This window comes from Fundulus heteroclitus, chromosome 17 (genome assembly GCF_011125445.2).
Source record: "Fundulus heteroclitus isolate FHET01 chromosome 17, MU-UCD_Fhet_4.1, whole genome shotgun sequence".
In the NCBI taxonomy this organism is placed as follows: Eukaryota; Metazoa; Chordata; class Actinopteri; order Cyprinodontiformes; family Fundulidae; genus Fundulus; species Fundulus heteroclitus.
In genome coordinates, this window is record NC_046377.1 from 25,061,785 (window position 1) to 25,087,912 (window position 26,128).

The 26,128-nt window shown below is 44.2% G+C and overlaps 1 protein-coding gene across 25 annotated transcripts in view; it reads left to right on the forward strand.

Moving 5' to 3' along the window:
* celf2 (cugbp, Elav-like family member 2) overlaps positions 1 to 26,128 on the forward strand; it is a 275,924-nt gene that overhangs the window by 227,533 nt on the left and 22,263 nt on the right. For 14 of the 25 annotated variants that reach the window (XM_036148979.1, XM_036148984.1, XM_036148982.1 and 11 more), the window contains 3 exons: positions 9,094 to 9,173; positions 19,817 to 20,047; positions 23,130 to 23,193. In XM_036148979.1, the coding sequence (XP_036004872.1) occupies positions 9,094 to 9,173; positions 19,817 to 20,047; positions 23,130 to 23,193 (375 nt within the window). The remainder of the gene's footprint in view (positions 1 to 9,093; positions 9,174 to 19,816; positions 20,048 to 23,129; positions 23,194 to 26,128) is intronic. The other 11 variants (XM_036148988.1, XM_036148992.1, XM_036148994.1 and 8 more) reach the window with 1 other exon arrangement.

Consider the following 26,128-nt stretch of genomic DNA (forward strand, 5'->3'; position numbering starts at 1 on the left):
TGAGAAGTTTTCCTTCAGTGTCGCTGCTTTATTCAGCTGTAAAAGCCTCAGCCTTGCATCTCAGGTGATATTAGATTTAAAGCGTTCTGATCCCAGAAATGTTAAATTGGCCTTTTGTCTCGTGTCTGACAGAAACATTTTTAACTGAAGCTCTTGGTCAGACTGTTCACTCAGATTTATCCTGATTGATCCAGAATCTGTTCCCCATTCAGCTTTGGAACTTCATGCAGTTAGAAAAACATGCAAAGTTAAGATTAATGTTGAACATTACCATATTCTTATCAATCTTCTTGTGCTTTACCAAACTCTTATCTCCACTACCCTGATTTATTCATATCACTGGCCTTTAAATACTCATCAATGGCAGTGAAGGACCAGCAGAGCTAGAAGGCGTTTACTGCTAAAAGGGAACTAAAAGTAACATTTTCATGAAATGAGAGCATTTGTCCTTAATTTGAGCATTTAAACAAGATTATCTGAGTATTTGTACCCCTAAAATAACATAATTAGATATACTGCGCTTGAAATAAGATGATGGAGATGAGTTTTTAAGTGCAAAAATCTTATTCCATTAGCAGATCATTTAAATTAGCTTGAATCGAGGACAAATACACTCATTTTAAGAAAGTCGGACTTGCTTTTAGTTGGCTTTATGCGGTGCTTTGCTTCAGCTCTGCTGCACATGGATGCAGCTCAGTCGTGATAAAAATGAAGTTTTAGTCGCTGTGAGTCTGCACAGTGTCTTAAAAACCTTGGAGTCATTCTTCGAGTCAGATGTCATTTTATTCTGCGTGAAACGCTAGAAATCTTTAGATGAATGTGTTTCATCATCTGAAGAACATTGTGAGATTGCTTTCCTCTCAAGTAAACTCAGAGACGCTGCTGCATGATTTTATTACCTCGCAGAGACGAACTGCTCTGCTTTCTGGACTCCCTAAGGAGAGAATATATCAACTTTGTCTTTTTCTAAACCAGACTGCATGTTTACTGACGGAGAGAACAAACTCCACCCGTTTAATCGGAATACCTTAACCGCTCTTTAAAATTCCCAATTGGCTGTTTTGTATGAAACGTATTAAAGCTGAATACAAACGACTTCACACTGCTCAGACTTTTATTCAGAGAAAAGTTGAAAATTCTGCATCGTTTTCACTTTGTGTTGCTCAACATCCCAACAAAAACATAATTTTATTTTATTTTTTGTGTGGAAGGAACAGGAAAGAAATGTGAAAAGTTCAACTTGTTTGAATTTCCCGTATCTGAAACTGTACCTGAACAGAAATGTTAATGCTGCATTACTTAAAATATTACAGTACATACGACAAATACGCGCAACAAAGCAATTTCTGGGCCAATTAATCCAGAGTACTGATTAAAAATGTAGCTGCTGGTAAATTTAGCTACAGCGCCGTTAAACGGACCTGCTGTGTTTGATTTAACGCACAGCAGAAACAACGTCTTCGCTGTTTTCGGCTTTTTCCCGATTTCCCTCCGATCTTCTTGTGTTTTATTAACGTTAGCGTTGCTGCCGCCTACTGGTGAGACGTGGTTATTACAGTTTGACAGAAACGCTCGTTATTTTCTGGGCTAATTTCTTTTTTTAAACAGAATAATCTCTTCAAACAGCTGTTATCGATGACTGAGGTATCCAGTGAGGTGATACGGCTGATTTACACGCACATTGTCTCAGGTCCTGTTTTTAAGCCTAATCAGCAGAACTGCAGCAGCGTCTCGAGGCTCTTCTGGTCGCTGTGAATACATGCTTCCTTTTTTCGCTTTATATCTCTTTTCCCCACCACTTTCTTTTTTTCTCTCCTTGCTTTCTTTGCCTCGTCCCTCCTGCTCACCCCTTCCTCCCCTCCTCCTCCTCCTCTGACCTTCCCGCTGCCATTCACATCCTTCCCCTTCCAGTTTAGTCCGCTGGAAACCAGAACCAAGCTCTTCACTTCCATCTCCAGACACCTTCAGTGTAACTGTCTGAATCATCGTTGAGTTGTTCATGAATGTGTCACATACATTTGTTGTTTATTCAAGGGAAACAGATTTTTTTTGGTAGTTTTCAGGGTTTTTATAAGTAGAAAAGTCAGCAGAAAGCGACATACTGATGTAAGCTATGAAGTTTGAAACACCAAACAAAAGTCAACCGTTGAACTTGGCGAGAATCAAATCATTGCACATATTTTGGTGTCAAAATAACGTCTAGGATAGTTTTTGCATCTGACATGAAAGAAATAAAAAAAAAAGTTAAATTTGTTTGGAATAATTAAAACATATATGATTAAATAACATGGTCCTGTTGTGATCCCATGTTGGTTTATCAGTTCAGGGCTTTCAGTTAGTGTTCAGTTTTGTAACCAAACCTAAAGACTTGCCATTTGTAAGGAAGGTAAGATCTGATTTGGCCGTTCTGCAGCTTGGCAGGAGTTTTTTCTTTCTAACGCTGCAGTTGAATAAAACCAAACGATTTGACTGCTAAAGGAAATCAGATGAAAACTTCCAGTGTGGCGGCGTCTCAAACTGTAATGTGAGCCGTCTCTGCAGCGAGCCCCGAAAAATGCCTAAATTACTCCGTTCCTTTAATTGGAACATGTGGTGCTTTAAAAAAAAGTGCTTCAGGGTGGATTTAAAAGCACCAACTGTCTCATTAACAAGCTGTCAAATCAGTTGATCTCGGATAAGTCCAACCATCTACCGTTTGCATTCACTCACCACGGGCATCATGTAATCATTCGGGGCTTTAAATAATTGATTTAAAGTGTTCTCTTGTTTCGGTGTACTAAAAACACAGCAGGCATTTACAATAATTTTTAAAAAGCACGACAATCAATGACAATGACCAAGTTTGCATTATTGTGGATTTTCTGTAATGCATAAAGGCTCAGATATGAACAGACAAACCCAGTAAAGGGTTTAAAGTCTAGCTTCATATCGCAGATGAAGCAGATGTTTTTGTAGCCATCAACAGGTTCTGGTATCGCTACGTCTGGATATTTAAACATTCAGCTTCACAGAATTGAGTTAGTTTAAATGCTTTACTGACCGCTGAGCTGACTTCTTAAACAAGGTTCAGGTCTGGAAACTTGATGTGATTTCCAACGCTGTATGAATTTATGGTGGAAAAACCCAACTGGGTCCAAGGTTCAACCATCGAGCTTCTGGCTTCAGGTGAACTTAAGGACTCCCTTTATTCTTTTTAACAATTAGTGGTTAAAAACTCATCAAGTTTGATAACACTATGAGCTTAAAGTTGGTGTTGGAAGCAGAAAATAATGGGCAGCATGAGGTTCTGAGTGAGTTTGATTAACTGGGACGGTTACTGGACCAGAGCATCTCAGAAACTGCAGGGGAAGGGTGGAGGACCAGGGTAAAAGTCACTGATGCACATGGGGGAGTCCGTTGTGCATGAAGCTGATGAGCGGCTGATGGCACCAACGATACGCACCTGAGCATCGGAACTGAACCACTGTGTCATCTAGGAGGAGCCGATACGATTCTCAATACATACAGTAGCTCACGATACGATTCTCGATACATCGCTCACGATACGGTTCTCGATACATCGCTCACGATACGATACGATTCTCCATACATCGCTCACGATACGGTTCTCGATACATCGCTCACGATACGATACGATTCTCCATACATCGCTCACGATACGATTCTCGATACATCGCTCACGACATGATACGATTCTCCATGTAGCTCACTTTGATTTGATTTGACTCCAACATCAATATTTATAGCTTTCAAATAATGCTCAAAGTTATTCAATCAACAAAACCAGCCAAATCCTATATTTATGTTAAATTTATTGAAAGCTGATATAATAACAGGAACATAAAGTGCATTTGGTTCAATTTATCACAGAAACCAAAAATGTGTCAAACGTCTGATTTTAGGGACGAAGGTGCTTCTAAAATCCTGTTGGCCATTCCTCAAACTTGCTCTTCCTCACTGTGAACAGTAATGGTGCGCTGTAATAACGCCCCCTAGGGGTTGGGAGGTATATCGATACCGAAAGCCAGAATATCAATTATTAAATCGTTTAAAAAAAATCTATATTAATTCAATTCAATTCAATTTTATTTATATAGCGCCAAATCTTTGTATCGATTTTCATGCCCAGTCCTAATGCTGTATTTGATGTAGGCGGTCTGGTCTGATTAAACACATTTATTTAGTTTTTGGGGTGCGCATTTTCCTTACCTGGGGAACACATAGCATCAGAGTGCATTATGGGAAGAGCCCAAGCCAGTGGAGGAATGCAAAGTTCTGCAGGGAACCTGCATCCAGATGATGTCCACCCTTTCAGGGGATTAAAGCATCTGCTGCTAACATCTCGGTACCAGATACCGCAGCACACCTTCAGGTCCACACATCCACGGGTCGGGGGGGATTGGGTATAAGTGAATGGTAAATGGTAAATGGTGAAAGGTGGTGGTCATAATGTTATGCCTGATGGGCAGAGGCTGCTGGTCCTCCAGCAGCTTCCAGTTTAACAGGCTGCTGGTTCTCTTGGTTTGAAGCAGCTGTACCTGAAACCTGTTGATGGCTGTAAAGTTTATTAAGGAGCGATTAAACCAATGGGGGGGGGGGGGGGGGGGGGGTTGTGTAGATTTCAACCTGTGAAGCTGTCTCTGTGCAAATTAGAGAAAATCCACTAGAAACTCAAACCTGTGCATCCAGCGCTTTGTTTCTAAAAGGCTTTTTCTGCGTTATCAGTCCACCCTTGGAAATCAGTTTAAAGTAATGCTGGGTAAGAGTTTTACCAGAACTTTATAATTAGTGTCTGGTGGATTAATTATTTACTGTAACAAAGCTTCTCGGCCACAAATCTGATGGAAAGCTGTTTATTGTCCTGTTAATCGGTGGAGAATGTTAGCTGCACCCATTAAAAAAACCACCAGATCCTTTGTGCCAGTGGCAAGCAGCTTATTCTGCTGTCGACCCTGATTGGTACCGTTCACTGGATTGAAGATGCATCGGGGGGGGGGGGGGGGGGGGTGGTTAAGTTGCAGAATCTCAGCTCAACATGTCTCTGCATGAGGTTCTCCGTCAGTGATGACGAGGCAGTTTTAAGGCGAGTAAAGGGCCTTCCAGTTCAGCTGTAGTGACCTGATCCCTCCATCCCACCAGCACACACACCTGCCCCCCCCCGACCTCCTCCATCCTCCCTCTGTGGTTTCTGTGTGCTGAGGAGACCTCCTCCTGTCTCTCCTCCTGTCTCTCCTCCTGTCTCTCCTCCTGTCTCTCCTCCTGTCTCTCCTCCTCTCGTCCAACCAGCTGTCGCTGTCGCCGTCACGCAGGATCCATGTCGGTCTGTTGGTCACATCTCTTCTTCTGTGCTTGTTTAAACGTAACGAGTGTTTTATCGTCGACTTGAGTCCTTTTTTTCCTGAATGTGGGTTTTCTTTGTCTCCCCAAGGTTGTTTTAATCCACCAAACAGTTTCTGGCTGAAACGACACTATGTTGATCAAACGGCGCCACCTCGCCTGCCGATAAATTCACCCCCGCTGTCCCAGAATTCACTCTGGATTCAATTTGTCCTCTTTTCCTCAGACATCCCTCATTGGCTTCCTTCCCTCCCTTTACTTGTTTCTGTCTTCCATCCCTTTTCAGCTCCTCTCTTTTGTCCTCATGAATATTTCAAACCTGATGGCCAAATCCTGGTTTCTGTAGAGCCGACATAAGCCAGTTAGCAGCAGAAACGAGTCAAAGACGAAATGCTCGCAGCCCGGCTTGGCCGGCCGATAAACACGTCTAATCAGGTTTTAAATAAATAGGTCTTGAAGGATTTGTGTGCTGGCAACTCTCAGCGGCCCCCGGTCCCACCTAGCTGCGCTGCAGAACTCACTTTAAACCCACAGTATCAATCAGACGAGCGCTCCGCTATTAATAAAATATGGATCACACCACCAGTGGATGGCTGGGCCTGGGGAGCTACCCTACTTTCATTAAAGGACTGCGCGGCTCTCCGCTGACGACAGAATGCGGCCCACGAGGTATTTTTAGCGATCAAGCAACGTCCCATCTCTGAAAAACAAGACGCGCACCAACCCGACCGGTCAGGACGGTTTTTACATAACCGGCTTCAGGAGATGAGATGTTCCTGTTGTAGAAACAGAACCGCTCGCTCCAATCAGCCCAAATGTCCCCCTTTTAAAAAATAAATAAAATAAAATCCACTTAAATGTTTCAGATCACCAAACTAATGATGTCAACATTAGTTTCTGTCAACGAGGGAGAATCCATCCAATCTGTCCCCTTCACTCAATAACAGCAGCTAGTTTTCACCCACTCTGCTTTGCAGAATTGTTCAGTTCAATTCAGTTTTATTCATATAGCTCCAATTAATACACTTCATCATCAAGGTTCTTTCCAAAGTCAGACTCCATCAGATCCTCCAGGTTGGTGAGAAAGTTTCCTCTCTAAGGAAACCCAGCAGGTTGCATCAAGTCTCTCCAAGCAGCATTCACTCCTCCTGAAAGAGCGTAGAGCCACAGTGGACAGTCGTCTGCATTGTTGATGGCTTTGCAGCAATCCCTCATACTGAGCATGCATGAAGCGACAGTGGAGAGGAAAACTCCCCTTTAACAGGGAGGAGAACCTCCAGCAGAACCAGAACCAGGCTCAGTGTGAACGCTCATCTGCCTCCACCCACTGGGGCTTAGAGAAGACAGAGCAGAGACACAGAAAGCTCAGAAGCTCACATTGACCCAGGAGTACTTTCTATGTTAGAGAAGACAGAGCAGAGACACAGAAAGCTCAGAAGCTCACATTGACCCAGGAGTACTTTCTATGTTAGAGAAGACAGAGCAGAGACACAGAAAGCTCAGAAGCTCACATTGACCCAGGAGTACTTTCTATGTTAGAGAAGACAGAGTAGAGACACAGAAAGCTCAGATGCTCACATTGACCCAGGAGTACTTTCTATGTTAGAGAAGACAGAGCAGAGACACAGAAAGCACAGAAGCTCACATTGACCCAGGAGTACTTTCTATGTTAGAGAAGACAGAGCAGAGACACAGAAAGCTCAGAAGCTCACATTGACCCAGGAGTACTTTCTATGTTAGAGAAGACAGAGCAGAGACACAGTGGACAGTCGTCTGCATTGTTGATGGCTTTGCAGCAATCCCTCATACTGAGCATGCATGAAGCGATAGTGGGGAGGAAAACAGTGATGTCTGCAGAGCTCTGCATGTTGTTCTGAGCTCCTCTTGGACCTCCTGGATTCTGGCAGGTCGGCCTCTAACTGGAAGGTTCTCCATGGTTCTGGTTCTCTGGAGTCTCAAAGCCTTAGAAATGGCTCTGTGATCCGTTCCAGTTTGATAGACATCAATGTTTCTTATTTGCCTTTTGTGATCTTCTGACTTATTCATGTTGTCAGACAGGTTCTATTAAAGTTCTACAGACGAGGAAGCGTAAACCCATCTTTTCATAGAATGCAAAAACTGCTTTTTGTAATAAAAGCTCAGGTTCTCCGTGTCTGACATTAAAATGAGTTTAACGATCTGAAACTTTAAAGTGGGACAGATGAGTAAAAGCAGGGGAGACGTTTTTTTTCACGGCGCTGTAGTTCGATGACAGCTTCTGATCCTGCTGCGACCCCTCAGGACCAGTCTAGAGACCTAACCCAGATCTCCAGAGCTGATCTACTTCTGCAGTTTCCTCTTGGAGAAGAAGCGGTTAAATGATGCTTGTCTAAAATAGGCAGCCCTCTGAATCATTTGATGGAATGACCCCCTTTTCAAACAACCTTTCAGCACAAGAGAATTTACTGGGTCAGTCCTGCAGGATCAAATAACCTTCGTTCCTCTCGTCTTTACTTTTGTTGCACTCTGACGTTTAAAGGCGCTCGGCAGAAACGTGATAAACTCTGACAGTCCAGTTGTGAAGGACGCAAAGAGGGGGGGGGGGGGATTTTGGGACGTGGCACGAGATCAAAGGACGGTTAGGGGAAAACATCGTCTTCATGTTGCCGGCAGGAAGCGTCGTGTCGCAGCGCCGGTTCTGATGTAGGTGGAGGATGATTGCATCTCTTCTACTTCCTGTCTGCTGGGCCTCTCCGCTGCCTTATCCGTCCTCACGTTTCCTCCGCTGCCTTATCCGTCCTCACGTTTCCTCCGCTGCCTTATCCGTCCTCACGTTTCCTCCGCTGCCTTATCCGTCCTCACGTTTCCTCCGCTGCCTTATCCGTCCTCACGTTTCCTCCGCTGCCTTATCCGTCCTCACGTTTCCTCCGCTGCCTTATCCGTCCTCACGTTTCCTCCGCTGTCGGCCTTTCCCTCCAGCCGAGCAGCCGCTGAGTCTATCTGATGGCCGCGGCTGTTTCCTGTGTGTGTGTGATGCGTTCAGGCTGCGCTAACGTGGCGCGCTCAGGCTGTTAGCATATTATTAGCCTGGGGTGTTGCTGAAGCACTTCTCACATTATCTCCTTTAATCGCTCCCTAACCAGCCAGACAAACACCGCCGCGCTTCCCTTCTTACCACGCCGCCCTAAAATCGGCCGTCTTGATTGGTTAAAATCTGCGACGATCACGGAGGCCGGCCGGCCACGCCTCCTTCCCGTCTCTGTGGGGATTGAATTAATACGATTCTCCTTCTGATTCCCTGCAGCCGTGTCGTCTGCGCCCCCGCCGCTCCGACATCTAACAAAAGCCAGAACGCGGCGCCCAATCAGACGCACAATGGCCCGAATGAATTCAAATGGCTTTAATGCAAATGTTCACTGCTTCTTATTGCTGAGAGCGCAGAGGATTCAGGTGGGACTAATTGGGCCGGCGGCAGACGGCGCCGCGGAGGTGAGGCGGGCGCCGTGAAGCCGGCCTGCGTCTCGTGGTCGGCGAGGCGGTGGGCTGATGGGGGCAGGATGTGATGTCATGATGCTCGTTTTTCCAGCTGCTGAAAACGATGTTGTCCACCTGTGAGATGTTCTCTGTATCGATCTGTTTTTCTTTTTATAACAACGACGTGTCCAACCCTTTTGTCTTGTTTTTGTTCTTTCTTGTCTTCCTCCTCCTCCTCTTCCTCCTGCCCCTCCTCCCTCCCGCTGTCCTTCTCCCCCCCCCCCCCCCCCCCCCTCCTTACAGGTTGTGCGTTTGTCACGTTTTCCACCAGAGCCATGGCACAGAATGCAATCAAAGCCATGCACCAGTCTCAGACCATGGAGGTACGCTACTCTTCTTCAGCTCTCTGTCTTCTGCTCAGCATGCATCATTTCCGTCTGCAGACAAACGCTTTATGCTGACCATACGCAGCTTAACAGGTTCCACGTGCAAAACCAGGGATGTACTCCCAGCACTCACACAGTGCTGGATGTTTTTAAGCAATAAAACCAAAAATCTGACGCATCTTCCTTATTCTGACGTAGGGCTGGACGATATAGGAAAAAAAGATATATCGATAAAACAGAAATCGTTTTGATCGATATCAATAATTATCAACAAATTCAAAACATGTCTCTTATATTTTAAGTACAGCCCTGTCTATTTTATGCTGTTACTTAGTGACCTATATTTATATACAGAACACACAAACACTGAATTCAAACTCAACCGTTTGTTCAACCAACTTTTACCAAAACTGCAAGTTTTAAAAATGAAAGAAAAAAAACTGCTCTATGAACTCTTTGAAGGGGGCGGAGCTTGATTCCTGGGCCTGCGTTGTGATTGGTTGGGAGGACGTAATGATGTAATATTAACCTACATGGCTAAAATGCAAAAGGATTTAAACTTTTTATTGAACCTTCATCGGTATACGTCTATCCATTGATATATATTGTTATTGAATTATCGTCCAGCCCTATTCTGACAATGTGTCACCAATCTGTAGAGCAGATATTCCTACAGAGGTGATATCTTTACAATTTGATTCATCTTAAAATTCTCTTCATCTTTAACAGAGTTGGATAAATCACTCCATGCTTATTTATAATCTGCAGCTGTGCATTAAAACTAATTTCTGATCTGAACACCATTTTCTCCCTGGTACTGTCTTATGCTGTTGCTGAATTTTTTGAATTTTATTTAAAAAGTCAGAGTCTACAGTATTTGTTGCAGTATTCCTGCAAACTGATTTTATTAATTTCACCTGCTTGTTAAAACTGTTTAAAATACGTCTGTAAATGTGTTGCAGACAGTATTTAGAGACAGTTTAAAGCAGAACAAATAAACACGGACTTATGAAATTCAAACATGCTGTTGATAGAAACAATCAGAGGTTGTGAACGTAGCTCTACGCGTCGCTTTTACCTACATTCTTTACATGAAGGATGTTATTAAAATTAACAGCAAGAGGATAAAATGTGAATTCATCATTTCCTGAAAGCAATGAGGAATGATCCAACATGAAATAAATAAAACTTGAACTGAATCTGACGCTTAAAACCAGCAAATGATGCTGAAGATTTACTTTTCTCTCACACCAGCTGAGGTAGAAAAACGTCTTCAGTCTCGTTTCAGGCAGTAACAACGATATTCTTCTGACGTTTTGGGACAAAATACATGAATAAAAATAGCTTCTGTGCTCATGAGCAGAAGAAAATGACAGACTGGATGAGTTAAAGTTCAACTTGTTGCAGCTCAACGCAGAATTCTCCTGATGGGAAGTCTGGGTTTTACTTTTTAACTTGTTGCTGAGCAGCTGCATCTCTTTCATATCCAATGTTAAATGCAAAGAATAATATCTAATCCTCTTTTTATCTACAGGCCTTGATTAAAAACTAGATCAGTGTTTTATTTAATTAATTCAACTGAAAAGGGGAAACTTGTACAATATGTCGGCTCATTTCAAGTGTTGATTCTGACATCCATGTAACGATAACCCACAAATATTGTTCTAAAAAAATTATTATATATATATATATATATATATATATATATATATATATATATATATATATATATATATATATATATATATATATATATATATATAGACCCACTCTGCTTTGCAGAATTGTTCAGTTCAATTCAGTTTTATTTAAATTTTATTTAAAGCTCCAATTCCCATCACACATCATTATCAAGGCTCTTTCCAAAGTCAGACTCCATTTTTTATGGAGTCTGACATATATATATATATATATATATATATATATATATATATATATATATATATATATATATATATATATATATATATATATTGAATAAACCACTAAACCACTAGGGATTTTGAATACAGAAATATTAGAGGACTGAAGACATTAACTGATAATCCCATGCTTCAGAAGGTTGTTGTAGTATTGGGAAGTTTAGTGGAAGGAAAACATCTTCATAGTCCTAATTCATCTGTAACATTCTGAGGCTTCATGTTTTTCTTCTGAACTCTTAAACTTTGTTGTGATGTTTGTTATTTAATGGTTTCACGTTTTGTCAAAGTTTGAACCGTCGCATGTTCAGGCTCCATCAGGAGAACCTTGATCAAATATCGACTCCATATTTCTTCCTATTATTTTTTTTTCGGGCCAAAAAAACCTCTTTGAGCCCGACCAAACCCCGCTGCGACAATGAGCTCCTGACAGGGCGGCGGCGATTGTTCCAGACCTCATCAGCCGCGCAGCGACCCCAGCGAGGCCATAATGGAGACCCAGCCGCCGCTCCTTTGTGCTCCGCGCGATTTGGGGGCGCCTGCGTCAGCCTTGTCAGGTCGGTGACAGGGGCAGGATGACAGGCCCGCTATTGGGGAGAGAATTACACGGTACGAGACGGGCCTGGAGTGTGAGTCAGAGAGAAGGAACAAAAAGTGGTAATAACAGGCTGTGTTAAAGGAAAAGGAGCGAGCGGCGTTCACCCCTGAAGCCCCCTCATTAGAGCTGATCATGATAATCACGGCTGCTATTGAAGTGTTGTGACCCTGACATGGGGGGGGGGGGGACGCTGCCGTCTTCGGCTGTGAGCACAGGAGCTGTTTTTGTGTTGTTTCTTTGCTGTGTCTGCGCCGTCACACCTCAGATATCACCGGAGTGTTTGCAGCGACGACGCGTCTGCCTTTCTGAGCAGGAGGAGTGACACTCTCCTCCGACGGCGTTAGTATTAAGCCAGAATTATCCTCGCTCTGAGCAGTCGTCCGCAACAATGGGCCTGGTAAACACCGCCGCTTTTATCGTGCACACGGGGGGGAAGAGGGAGAAAAAAATGAAGCCTCAAACCATAACGCGACAATATTGCAGTGGACAATAGCAAAATACCTTCATTTCCATTTGAAAACAAGCTGTCTAGCCTCAGGCGCAGCTAAATTGCCGCATCCGTTTGTTAATGTTCCCCAGTTTTTGCAATTTAAAAGTAATTACTTGGGGTCCGAATGAGGGAATGAGGTCTGGTAAATAGAGTTTGGTTATTGTCTTGGCTCTGCTGCAGCCCCGCCGTGTCTGCATGGAGCCGGATCGTGATGTTTGCCAACACGTACGTGCCGCGTGTCACGCCTTATTGGAGGGGGGGGGGGGGGCTGTGTCACTGTCATATCCATCCTCATTACCATGTGACATTCAGGTACACCGGGACGCACGCACTAAATGTCAGGCGGTAATGAAAGTGGATATGACCGAGGCGGCTAATTCACTGAGTCGCGTGTAAAGAAACGGAGCGGAGGCTCGACTTCATCGTGTTTCTCTTGATTTGCATCATTCACTCTCGCTGCCGTGCTGCAAAAAGGTGTTTTCCTTCGTGCACATGACTTCTGCTTTTAATGTCTTTGTCGCTTAAATGTTTCAGATGGTGTCAGACACTGATAACTTCAGTAGATGTTTAGTGGATGATTCAAACCAACCTGGAACTGTGAGAAACGATAAATAACCTTTATGTTAACCAGGAGCTGTAATTTATGAGCCGGATCCAGAAAAATCATTTTCAGGCCTGCAGAATCAGGACAGAAAGAATCGGACCCGCCTGACGACATGAAGTAGGCTAAAGTATTTCAAAAGGCCACATGACTTAAAGAAATTAAAGAGCAGACTGAGGTTATGGGATGTTCTGCAGCGGGTCAGTGATCCAGAACACAGCAGCACCTCGCTGTCATAGAAGATCAGAATAAAGTTTCTCCAGTGATCTAATCCCAGCGTGGACCTAAATCTGGTTGAAATAGTGAGCCGTGACCTTGAAGACACTCTGTGTGTGAATTATGAAAAATCTGCACAGCAGAGTGGGTCAAAACTCTTATTAATAATTCTCACAGATGTAAAGGTTGCAAAAAAAAAAAAGCTTTTTAGGTTAGGAGGTAAATACTTTTTCACATGCTGCACGTTGGTTTGGATCAATTAGTGAATAAAACCATTTTCTAAATGCTTGTATTTACGCAGGTTACCTTTGTTGGACATAAAGCTTTAGTTTGATGATCTGAAACATTTAAGCGTGACAAAAAAAAGAAAAAAAGAAATCTGCAGAAATGTAGAAGTGCATTTGAAGCGGGGCTTAAGCAGAGCACCAGAGGAAGCACGTCGGCGTGGGTTTAAACGGCGAACAAACGTGACGACTGGAGCGAGGAGGCGACGGATGTAGAGAGCGGCTGACGGCAGAAGGAAAATACGGGATTAGATTAATCAGTGTGTGCGAGGCTTTAACCAACGCAGTCAAAGCCACGATGAGGTAAAAAACACACTGAGGGGAGATTTATGTCAGCAGCCAGTGCTGGCGGAAATTTCCAACTGTCTGTATTTATTATCTGAGCTAAATGAGCTCCTGAGAGGTGAGGAGACACATCTACAGTTCCCTGCTGCCGCTGGCTGCATCCCTTCCCCAGCAGATGCCTCGTTACCGGGCCTCGTTACCGGGCCTCGTTAATAGGCCTCGTTACCGGGCTTCGTTACCGATGCCTCGTTACCAGGCCTCGTTACCTGGCCTCGTTACTGGGCCTCGTTACCGGGCCCCGTTACCGGGCCTCATTACCGGGCCTCGTTACCGATGCCTCGTTACCGATGCCTCGTTACCGGGCTTCGTTACCGGGCCTCGTTACCTGGCTTCGTTACCGATGCCTCGTTACCGGGCGTCGTTACCGGGCCTCGTTACCGGGCCTCGTTACCGGGCCTCGTTACTGGGCTTCGTTACCGATGCCTCGTTACTGGGCCTCGTTACCGATGCCTCATTACCGGGCCTCGTTACCGGGCCTCGTTACCGGGCCTCGTTACCGGGCTTCATTACCGATGCCTCGTTACCGGGCCTCGTTACTGGGCCTCGTTACCTGGCCTCGTTACCGGGCCTCGTTACCTGGCCCCGTTACCGGGCCTCGTTACCGATGCCTCGTTACCGGGCCTCGTTACCGATGCCTCGTTATCGGGCCTCGTTACCGGGCTTCATTACCGATGCCTCGTTACCGGGCCCTGCAGGGCTGAACCAGGGGCCTCTGGTTCTGGTTCTGGTTCTGGTGTGTTGGACAAAGTTTCAGGATAGCAGCGCCGCTGGTCTGGAGGCAGAACTGGAGAAACTGATTTCTCAGGAGCATTTTTATACGTCAGGGGCTCCAAAGGTAAATATGCAGCATGCTGAATAATTGGTAATTAACCTGTTGACTTTGTTAACAGCCTTGAAATGACTGTTGTGAATTGGCGCTACAACAATAAAATAACATTTAATTGAAATGGTGCAGCCGAATGTATTTAATATTGACGTTAATAGTAATATTAATTATTAGTGGTTACTGCCATCTGATCTAAAACTGGTGAATCTGATCAAGCATTTCCTCCAGAGTCAGGAATAGATAATTTCTCCGTTAGCTTTGGTTCTCCATCTGAAAAATCCACAAATGTCTACCTAATGTTTTTTTTCTGGGTTTAAAGGTTTGCATCATGGAGCCGTTAGGTCAGGGGTGTCCAAACTTTTTGTTAAATGGGCCAAAACATCAGCACAATTTCTTTAAACCAGAAGCATTATGTTAATTTATTACCTGCTCTACAAAATATGGTGATTTTAAATAAATTAGTCAGATTTTATTGTCGGAATCAATGTGTAAATTATTGTAGATCCAAAATATTTTAAAAAAGAGTTTTGCTCATTTGTCGTATTAAAAGATGGTCATCCAGTTTGCAAATTATTTTTGAATAATTTAATTGGACTCTAACGATATTAAACTGAACTCTTTTTTTGGTCTAGCAATATAATAACTGCTTCTTCTTTGAAAACACTTGCTGTAATGAGCCAATTTTAAAAATTGGATTCAAAGCAGATTCTAATGCAGCAAAGTCTGCGTTTAAGTAATTAAATGTCATTGGATAGATGTTACTATGAAATTAAAGATGATGTCAAAAGTACGTTCATTAACAGATGAATACTTTTTGTTGCACTTAACATTTTCAGTGGTAGGATTTAAACTTTTCTGCAGTGCAGGGGCCACTTTGGACATGCCTGCGTTTGGTAAATCTAAACCTGGATGCTATAATTGTGAAGGTGCTTATTTCTGCGGCTGCAGGAAGATGTCCTGTCAGTCACTGCAGAGCTGCGTTATTAAGCGTGTCAGGTGTCTGTTTAAGGCCTTTTAAATGAAACCTCTGACATAATGAATACATCCGGCTAAAAGTAGAGCTGTGCACTGAAGAGCTCGGTAAAGACTGAACTCAGCAAGCAGAAAGATGTTTTCCTGCGCTGTAGAAACATCTCAGGGGAAGACCCGTTCATTTTGGACTCGGTGGTACCAGCATCAGCATTTTGACCCGTTTAACCGTTTAGGAATATTTCTAAAGGAGGAATGACGTTTTACTGACCCTATGCAGGGCGCTGTACACCAGAGGACGGCTGCAGCGGTTCATTTAAAACACGTCAGCTTGTTTTGCTTAAATGCTCAACATGACATGTAAGCTTCCTATCCAGCAGCAACTTCCTCATCAGACAAAAAGAAGCATGATGGTTTTATTTTATTTCTGTATCGCCGATTAACAACGCGCCGTCACAAAGTCAAACCACAGGTTTATTATTCAGAAACTAAATCAATATGGTGCCTGTTTCACAGCATAAGTTATTATTTATAACAGGCAGAAAGTGTCTGGAACCACTTCTCTGTTTTAGGTTTCCTGCTAATGAAAGCCTTAAACTTTGAGAATCCTTTCTGTCCCTGCAGCGTTTTCCCTTCAGAGGCGCTTTAGTTTGATGGCTAATGCCCCCATGAGGGCCACTTCCATTACCAGGCAGCGCCCCCCCCCCCCCCCCCCCATCAACAGCCTGATCCTGTTCTTCACACCCAATCCTGGCTATAAAGTAAGATATAAAAGAAATAAAAACAGCTTAATGCTGTGGGATTCCACATGTAGACCTGGAAATAACAATAACTGCTTATAGTTTCAACTGAATTGCGTAATTTAGTCTCGTGCTGCACACATAATCTTCACATTTCTCTGATAAATAAAAAAATAAAAACCATGTAATTGAACAGGGGGTGAAGCTTTCCCCGCCCATCAAGGCTAAACGGTCATAAATTGAAAGTTTAACATAGTTTGAACAGATTATGGCTTCTTAAAGTGAAACTTTATAAGCAGCTGCTTATAAAGCGAAAGCAGCCGCCGCCTCAGGCAGCCGCAGCCGCCGCCACCTTCCCACCAGAGCAGGATGGTAACTCCGGGTTCCACGGCCCCCCCGACGCTCCATCAGGCTGATGTAATGAGAAGTTTAGTCGGCGGAGGGAAAGATCCACGCCTCAAGAGAAGCAGACTAACCCTCAACCTGAGCTCGATTCCTCCCGTCGCCTCTTCTTCTTCATCTGTCGCTTTATCTGCTTTATCTGCTTTATCTGCTTTATCTGCTCCACAGCAATCCAAACAGCTTCCTTTGGTTCTGATTTGGACACATTCGACCCAGAGCGTCCAGATCGATGCGAATCGTTACTAATTCATAACATTTTTTTTTTATCAAACTGAATCTGGTATCATACACAGACAACCTGAGAAACTAAAAAACACATTTTTAACATAAAGACTGCATTTATTAAAGGAAAAAGATCTGGACGCCGTCGTCTCTTCATCATCTTGAGTTTGAAATCTTCCACATTTTAACCAACCCACTACTTCCTGGATTAATCTGTGATCACTGCAGTTTTATAAAAAATCTGAGATCTGTCAAACCTTTGATTTCTCCAAGTGAAAAGACAAAAATTAATGAACTGACAGAACAGGAGTCCTGTGTGAAAGCTAACATCCTTTGAGACGTTGAGCCTGGACTCAGTTATTCTACACTGCTGGTCGTTTCTTAAACTTTTGGTCTATTTCTAAAACAAAGAAAAGTGATTTTTTTTTATGTCTATTTAAGTAAATCATTCCCACGTCCAGCACCAAACAAGCAGATTCAGTTTTTTTCATGAATCAACACTGACTAAATATTGAGACCAATAAAAGCTGAACTGGATAATTGTATGTTGGACAGATTTATAAAAAGACAGTTTGAGATCTATAAAAGCTTTTATCTGTTAGCAAAAACACATAAAAATTGGGATTTTACTTAACTTTTTGAAAACCTGAGCGATTTATTGAAGACCAACCTGGAATAACGATTCTTCACTGGTTTCAGCTTCTTTAAAGTTCAGTTTATGGGTGAAAACAGTAAATTAGGGACTAATTGTCTTAGTTTTCTGCTACGTCCAAACCAGGCCATCCTCTCTGGTTGCCTTGTGTAAAAATCATGGTTTCTCTGTACTCTGCTTTTAAAATCAACTTTTAAAAAGTCATCTCATGATGCAGGTTACAGCAGCTAAATGTTGGCAGATTTCTCTGCAGCATCCTGCCATGTTAATTATCATTCTCGTTTTGCACCGAGAAGAAAGGTGCCATTTCTTTGGCTCACAACGACGGCAGCCTGCAGTTTTGATGTCATGTTGGAAAGTGATGATAGCCAGCTTTGCTGTGTAATTATGCTTCTTTTTTCTTCTTCCTGTTGAGTTTCATGAGTGACTCTTTGTCTGTGAAGATGAGGGATCTGCTGCTGTGTCAGCTTCCACCTCATTAATTAGCAGCAAACTGCAGCAACTTCCAGATAAAGTTGCATTTTTCTCCTATTCCATATTTTAATCTAAACCAGTTAATGACAGCATAAAATGCTCAGATTCCATCGGTATTTATGTTAGTCTAAGATCATTCTATCCATAAAACCCTTAAAATTAGATGTTTTATCATTTGTTTGCTGCTGTAGTGTTCGGTTCTTATTCAGTCTATATTTTAGAAACATTTTAAATAAACTAGGCCTCATTTACGCAGATTTTCCTGCCATGAACCAGAGTTTCTTGTCTATCTTTGAAAAAGTGTTGATCAAAACTTCCTCAGACTTCCTGAGACGTCTTTGAAGTCGGTTCCTGGACATTTATTTGGACAGTTTTCCCCTCGTCTTCAGTCCAGGCTTCAAGAAAATGATGAAAGCTGAAAAGTGGAGGACAAAAGAACGGTCAAGTTTTAAAATCCTGTGGCTGTCACTAAAGCTCACTAATCGCCTTGGCCACGTCTCACACGTGACGCTTCATTATGAAGCTGGCTTTGCAGAACCATAAGGGACATTGAGTTAAACGTAAGCAAGTCACCTTTGTGAGACGGAGGAGGCATTAGATCACAGGTGTCAAACTCAAGGTCCGCGGGCCAAATCCGGCCCGTCGAGACAATTTATCCGGCCAAAAAAGAGCCAAAAAAGGCGATCATGTCATAAACTAAAGGCATATATGATTTTAAAGTGTATAAAGTGGCTAAAAGTGTGCCTCCTGTAGCGAATGTTGATTTTTTTTATCAGTGTAGTAACAGCATCCTGCCACTAGGTGTCAGTTTTCCCACCACACATTAAAACAACCCAGAAATGTGACGCAGTTTAACGTGTAAATTACTCCGATAATGTTTTTTGCAGATAAACTGTATAAACTGGGCCTAAGGTGCTACTTTTATGTTACTGTTAATTAATTTAATTACATGAAATGATGAAATCAAAAGTATCATCTATAGACGATCAGGCGGCCGTTTTAATGACTTCCTGATGCCAAAGTGGGTCGATGTAGAAACGACGCCGCTGCGTTTGGATTGATGACCAAATACCAGGCCTGACATCCCATAATAACTCAGAGGTGGAACACCAGCTAACTTCATAAAAAGAGAAAAAATGAGGAGCGAGACTCTGGCTTTCCTGTTCTGAACCCACTGCTGCGTCTACGGTGTGCGTTTAGGGTCAAAAAGGGAGAAATCCCAGAAACGAGCCTCTGAATGAGCAAAGCAGCCAAATCCCTTCCCTCCTCTGCCGAGCGCGGCTCCCCGCCTCAAACTAAATGTTTCAATCAAAAGCTTTCCGTCCTCCGGTGGCGGATCGCCTTTGTTTTCCGTCGGATTTGCCCCCCAGTTAAGCTTTGATTGCGTCGCGCGAGGAACGGCGTGTTGCAACAGACGCTTTACTGTAACTTTCATCAGGAGGCGCGGCGGGTTTCGTGTCCGAGCGGCGGTCCCTTTGTGCGCCGGAGACGCAGACAATTACACGTGATGGTGGACATTTCTGAATCCGCCCGCCGCCCCGTCGGCCTCTCCTGCTGGCTAACCCAATCACTCTCACTCTCTTCACACGCAGACACGCGCGCGTCAAGTCTCACTTCATAAAAGATGATGAAATAGTTGGAGAAGTGGGGAAATCGGTGTCTGCTGAAAGCGTTTTGGACTCAGAGATAAGCGAGCGCCGGTGCGGGGGGGGAAGCAGAAAGCCCCCGTGGCTTTAGAGCGCCGCTTCCTGAGCGCCGGCGTTCGTGTCCTGTGTCGCTGAGCGCGTTTCAGCGAGCAGGAGCCGCCGTCTCTAAGATGCTGCTGCAGATCTGAACCTGTGCTGTGTGATAATCTGTCTGTCCCCCTTCCTCCCCGTCTGTCTGCTCCTCCTCCTCCTTCAGGGCTGCTCGTCTCCCATCGTGGTGAAGTTCGCCGACACGCAGAAGGACAAGGAGCAGCGGCGTCTGCAGCAGCAGCTGGCGCAGCAGATGCAGCAGCTCAACAGCGCCACCACCTGGGGGAGCCTGACGGGCCTGGGCGGCCTCACTCCGCAGTATCTGGCTGTAAGAGTCGCTGCCGCCGCGTCGCCCGCCTCCACCCCCTACTGCAGCCCCGTGGCCGGCGCAGCCACAGTCAGTGCCCCGACCACAGCCGTCCTCCCACAATGCTCCCCGCCTCCTTTGTCCTCTGCTGTCCTCTGTGTCCTCTGGTTTCCTGGAGCTCTTCCTCACCTTCATCCTCTTCCTCTGTGAATGTGGGCCTGTAGAGGCCAGCCGCCTCCTGGAGCAGAAGCAGGACTGGGCGAGCTAACCAATCAGAACGCAGCCAATTAAGACACGAGCTGTTAGCATGAAGCAGGTCTGCCAGGAAAGGTTTTACAGAGTATAACAGGAAGGAAAAGTGGAATCAAAGGATAATAATGTGTTAACGACGTTCTTTTCCTCGCTGTCTAAAACTGAATCAGACTGAAATGTTTCCTGCTGCATCAAATATTTAATGTCAATGGTTTGTTGGTCCATTTCTCTGGGTCACATCATTACGCCCAAACTATTCAAATTGGCTTCATGCAGCCAAAACACGGTTATTTGTTCCTGAGGGCATCTGTAAGCTGTAATCTGGCTTTTTACGGGTCAGTGGCTTCTTCCTCTCTGAGTGGCCCTTCAGGACGTGTTTCACTGTGGATTCATTCACCAGAACCCGTCTCATTCCTGATTTTCCCAGGATGTTTTCTAATTGTTATAACTTCAGGTACTTAGAACCTGGACTGTTCTTGGCTCATTTCTCAGGATTTTTCCATGATGTCACACAAGGAGGCGTTAAAGCTTTAAAATCCACAAATGCTGTGATGCTTATAAGGCCGTGACATCATACTCAGGACTACCCTGATTACAAAGTAATAATAATTCTAATAATAATAATGTTTGGTCTGACTTAATGTCGGACAGCGGTGGAAAAGGGCTTCTTTCCATCAAACACATGAAGCTGAGCCCTTTAAAGCCGGTCTCCTGCAGGTCATGTGATCTTTATGCTCGTTTACTGGAGGTGGGTCGAACAAACGCCACTCCCCCCCCCCCCCCCCCCCCAAAAAAAAAAAACATGCGCGCACACCAAATGTGCAAAGTCTGCATTCCCAGCATGACCCAGTGCCTCAGACCGAGTCCAAACCCAGTTTGTTGCACAGCTGCTGTGTGAATAGCCACGATGATCCGGAGAGGTCAACTATTAAGTGCAATGACATCAATTAAAACTGCAGTTTTTAATTAGTACTTGAAATATTAAGAGCTCCTTCATAAACGCCACAGAAGCGTGTTAACGCTTGTTGGAGATCTGATGGCTGCTCTTCTTCTGCAAAACTCCTCTGTTTAAAAGTAGCTTAATGGATTAGAACATGTTTTATTTACATATATATTACGTGCAAAAACAAAAAATACATCTAACCCCTTGGATTGTGTGCAGATTTGGTCGTTATTACTCAGTTTTTGGCCTTTAAAACGTGGAAATATATTTATCTGTGTGGAAGAAAAATGAGCAGATCCCTAAAATCATTAAATCTGAATTAGAGGTTAAGATTCAGCTTCGGTGTTTGAAACATTAAAAATAAAAAATAATGGAAAGATGATAAATCATTTGTGTAACTTAATAACTGGAGATTTCTTTCTCTTTTGGACCGGCGTTGTTATCCGTCGCTGGAACTAAAGACTTCAGCCGGTTATTGTGGACTTTTAAGCTTCCTGCTGGGAAGCTGATTATTAGGATTAATATATCGCAAAAGAAAAGCCCTAAACTCTTAACCTAATCAAACTGTACCAATCCAATGTGTTTACAGCTTTCCTTACATATAAGATCATTAAACCCATCTTAAAACCAGACGAGGAAACGCAAAAAGCAGTTTTCAGATGGTCTTTAACGTCGCTGTGGAGGACGACTCGTTTACGAAGTTTAGATAATGTGAGCGCGCTTCAGTGGTTGCAGTTACTCCTCCAGACCAGCGGTGGCGCTGTGGGACAGGGAAGGAGAATAGAGAGAAGCAGTGAGCAGTCTGCATGAGAATAAGTCATCATCTCCAGCTCCCTCTGCCTGTTTAAGGTCACGTCGCAGCATCTTGACTGGATTAAAGACCAGACTTTGACTAGGCCACCATGGGGCCTTTGACTAGGCCACCTCTGACCTTGACTTAGGCAGTGAGGCCCAAAAGCCTTAGAAATGTTTTTGGGAGCCTCTCAAAGACTTTGTTTCTCGTTTATTCCTAAATTTCTTTACATCGGGACCTTTTAGCCTACTTCGTGCTGTCAGACAGGTCCTGTTTAAGCTGTTTGTTGATTCTGCAGGTTTGGCTTGTTAAACCGATCTCAATGTTCTAAAAAATGTGGTTATTATAATGATTTAACGTCAGGCTTTTTAACATAGGCCCAGGTGGAGAGCCATTCTTCCTTATGAAATTCATAAATCATCTGAAAACTGCTTTTTATATTTATTAGCTCATGTTTTTGATGTGAAACTGTTAGAGAAAGTAGTTTTTACAGCACTGTAGGCAACTTTTTGAGGCTTCTGTCAAATCAATGCAGAAAAAAGGCTCCAGGATGCTTCTGAGCCCCTGGAGTTTCCCCTGATCCCCAATTTGAGTCGAATCTGAGCTCAGCGCCGGCGCCTCATCTGATTGGGACGTCTCTTCTCTTCTCGCACCTCATTCTTTTCCTCTTTCTCCACTTCTTCTTATATTTTTAGCCAGATTTGGGCCCTAACCCATTCTGCTTCAGTTTTTAAATTAACCACCTCCACTTTCTGGATTTGCTGGAGGGAGAGCAGCAACTCCCTGACTGGTATATTGATTTATCGAGGAGCTTTTTTTCTGCTCTTTGAATCCTCTCTCCCAGTCGTTGTCGAAGAGAAATTCCCACAATAGAAACAAGATGTTAATTTGCCGTTAATTTGAGTCTTCGAAGGCTGAGTTTTTGACGGCATCAGTATTCCTGATTTGTTTTGGAATCTAATTAGTCGGCGAGATTAGGGCTTTCATGCACAAGTTGTCTGAGAGAAGCGTGCAGGAATGCAAACGGCGCTGGCTTTGAGGAGAGATCAGACTATATTAGCAGCTCATTTGCTCATCGAGCGCTGAGCCGAGAAGCTTAACCACTTCTCAGCTCCCCGGCGCTGGATGCTTGCTTCGCTTCCAGCCGGCTCCCAGCTAACTCTGCTCCTCCGTCTCTCCCGCAGCTGCTGCAGCAGGCCGCCTCCTCCGGCAACCTGGGAGCCTTCAGCGGGATCCAGCAGATGGCCGGTGAGTCCTCCTCCGCCACCGCGCTGCTGTGGAAGCACAACCCTTTGCTCTGATATATTTATTTCCACAGACGTCTTACAGAGGACCAAAGAGCATAACAGATGAACTCGCGTGGCGGAGTAAAGAGAGCTCGTTGCCCTGAAGATTTATTAACTGTTGCTAAGATTTGTCTTGATCTTTTAATGAGGCCAGGCGAGGAGTTGTGCCCAGGGCGAGCAGCGGCAGCGGCTTTGTCGGGGATAGATGAATCACAGGGAAGGAGGGAAGGAGGGAAGGAAAGGAGAGCGCAGAAGGATGCTTAAAGGTGGCTTCTGCAGCGCTGCAGGCTGGCGCCCTCTGCTGGAGGACGGCTGACCCGCCGCAGGTTCAAAGCCAGGATGAAGTCTTACGCTTTAGGACTCCATGATTGGCGATTCAAAGAGGCGAACAAAGCAGCAAAATGTTTGGCTGTGAATTTAGGCAGAGGAAGTTCAGAAGGCAGAAAATGCATATTGTAATAATCCTAAAGATCAAATCAGAACCTTTGAGAGTCTAATTTTTTAAGCTTTGAATTTAGGTTACTTGAGACTTTGAGATAGTCGTAGCGACTCGCGCTCTTCATCTCCCGCTCTCCTCTTCATCTCCTCTTTAGCTTCAAAGCCTCTTTAGAACATTTTCCTGGAAATCTCGGGAAGAACGTGGATTTGATTTCCGTGTTTTCCACGTCTGGTTAACGAGAATTATGGAAACTTTATATTCATCGTCTGGACTTCTCTCCTGTCTCTCTCCCTCGTGTCCTTCCATGTCTCTTCCTTGCATCCTTTCTAGTGTCCTTTTTTTACTCTTTTAGTTATTTCCTTTCCTTCTTAGATTCCTTCCCCCTATCAATCCTTTCCTAAGTCCTACTTGCATTAATTCCTCCTCTTCTTTCCTCCTTCCTGCGTCCTCCGCTCCTTCCTTCCTCCCGGGTGTTTCCTGAACCAGACGTAAAAGCTGCCAGCCCTAAACACGTACATTTATATCTAACGCTGGTGCTGAATGTGTTAAAATGACCATAAGGGACTCTGGGAAGTTGAGTCTGTGCTTCCTCCATCCCACCTCCATCCCCTGCCCGTCTCAGCCAGGTCTGAGCTTCTGGCCCGGCTGATTCTAACCTCCGCTTCTCTGTCGTGTTCTCCAGAAGGTTTTTCCCCCGTTTCAGCATCTCGTATTCCTTAAAATCGCGCTGACAAATCGGCTCTGGGAGGATTTGGAAGAGCGGCGCGTCTCGTCCGGGAGATCTGCCGGCGCTCCATCTGCGCTGGGGAGGAGGAGACGGGGAGCGTTAGTGATTGGCAGGAGATGAGAGACAGCTGAATGACATCTGGTCCCAGTCTTTAACATGAGGAGCTGCAGAGCTGAGAGGCTTCAATTACACCAATGAGCTTTCAATTAGACGCAGCCAACGGCGGGCTGGAGCAGCGAGGAGCGCTCGCATCCTTCCACACATATGCAGCCGCGCACAACGGAGCCGCTCACGCACCATCTGCACGGCCCAGATCCTCCGACTCTGATCCGTTTGTCTCTGAGGCTCCTCTCTGCCGTCTTTATTCCTCTCCAGCAGGGTCGCCTGCCTCTCTTCTCCTCATAACTGTCTCAGAAACGTCTGCTCAGTCAGGGAGATCGCCTTTGACACATGCAAGTAGGAACGAGTGTAGAGCTTCTGTGGAGAACCGACGGGAGAAAAGGTTGCAGGAAAGAAAAAAAAAGGAGAGAATCAGAAGAGGAGATGCTTTGTTGTTGCTGCTGTCATGCATCAAGCCAGAGAAAAGGAGAAAATAGCGTCTGGGAGGGATAAATAAAGATAAAAACATGCGGAAGATGCAAGAAGCTAAGGGAAGAACAGGGATTTAAATCTGAAAGGAAACATGCGGTTAATACCAACAGAAAGTGCTGCAGTAGTCAAGTTGTTATTTAAACTTAATGAAACGTAGAGCAAAGTTAAATCATTTAAATTATAATAAAAGGCTTTCACCTTAGAGACATTCATTAATAAGAACAATAACTCTAAAAGTTAAAACAACTCCTAGAAAGCTCTGCAGGAACCACCAGGTCCAAAAACCAATATTTTATTTAGCATCAATAAAACGGAGAACATTTACGTCCATCAAATATTAAATCCTGCAGCAGTAAGAGAGAAAAATACGAGTTTTAGCTGTGATTAAACCCAAGTGTCATCCGCACAGATATAAAAAACATAGTCATCTAAATAAAACAAAATGAATTAAAATTCACCATTTTCTCAAAGAAGACAAGTCGATATCTAGATATGATCTTAAACTGAAGTTAGAAAAGACGAGCTCATAACGTGGCGACGATGGCCAACATCTCAACGCAGACGTTTCTCTCAGCACGTGGCGACAGTGGAGAGGAAAACACCTCCACCAGAACCAGTGTGAGCAACTGACGGACTGGAGAAGACTGAGCATGCTCAGTAGACAGGAAACAGTGAAAAGGGGCTACACCAGAAAATGGACTTTAAAAACTTTAGATAATAAATTTCCTTTTTAGTATTAACTTTTCTATTATTTTCTTTCAAACCAAGACAATTTCAGACAAAACTAAATGAAGCCTAGATGAGATAAAAACGCAGCCGGTCTCAGCGTCTCCGCCGCCGCACCAACCAGTTCTGCGCTTCTTTTCTTTGGGCCACATCCTGACGCCGATGCTGTGAAATCTCCCATCTCCGTGCCTAAAGAGGACAAAAATCAGCGTAAGGCCTTCCAGAGATTTCAGCAGACAGCCGGTGTTTGGAGGGAAGGGCCTGGATGTGGAGGACAGCACCACGGGGCTCCAGGCACTGGATTCTGTGTCAGAAAACACGGATAGTGTGACGAGCGTCTGAGCTGCGCTTAAGAAAGTCTGAATAATTGGTGTGAGATAAGTGAAAAGGTCAACACTAAAGCAAGAAGAGTAA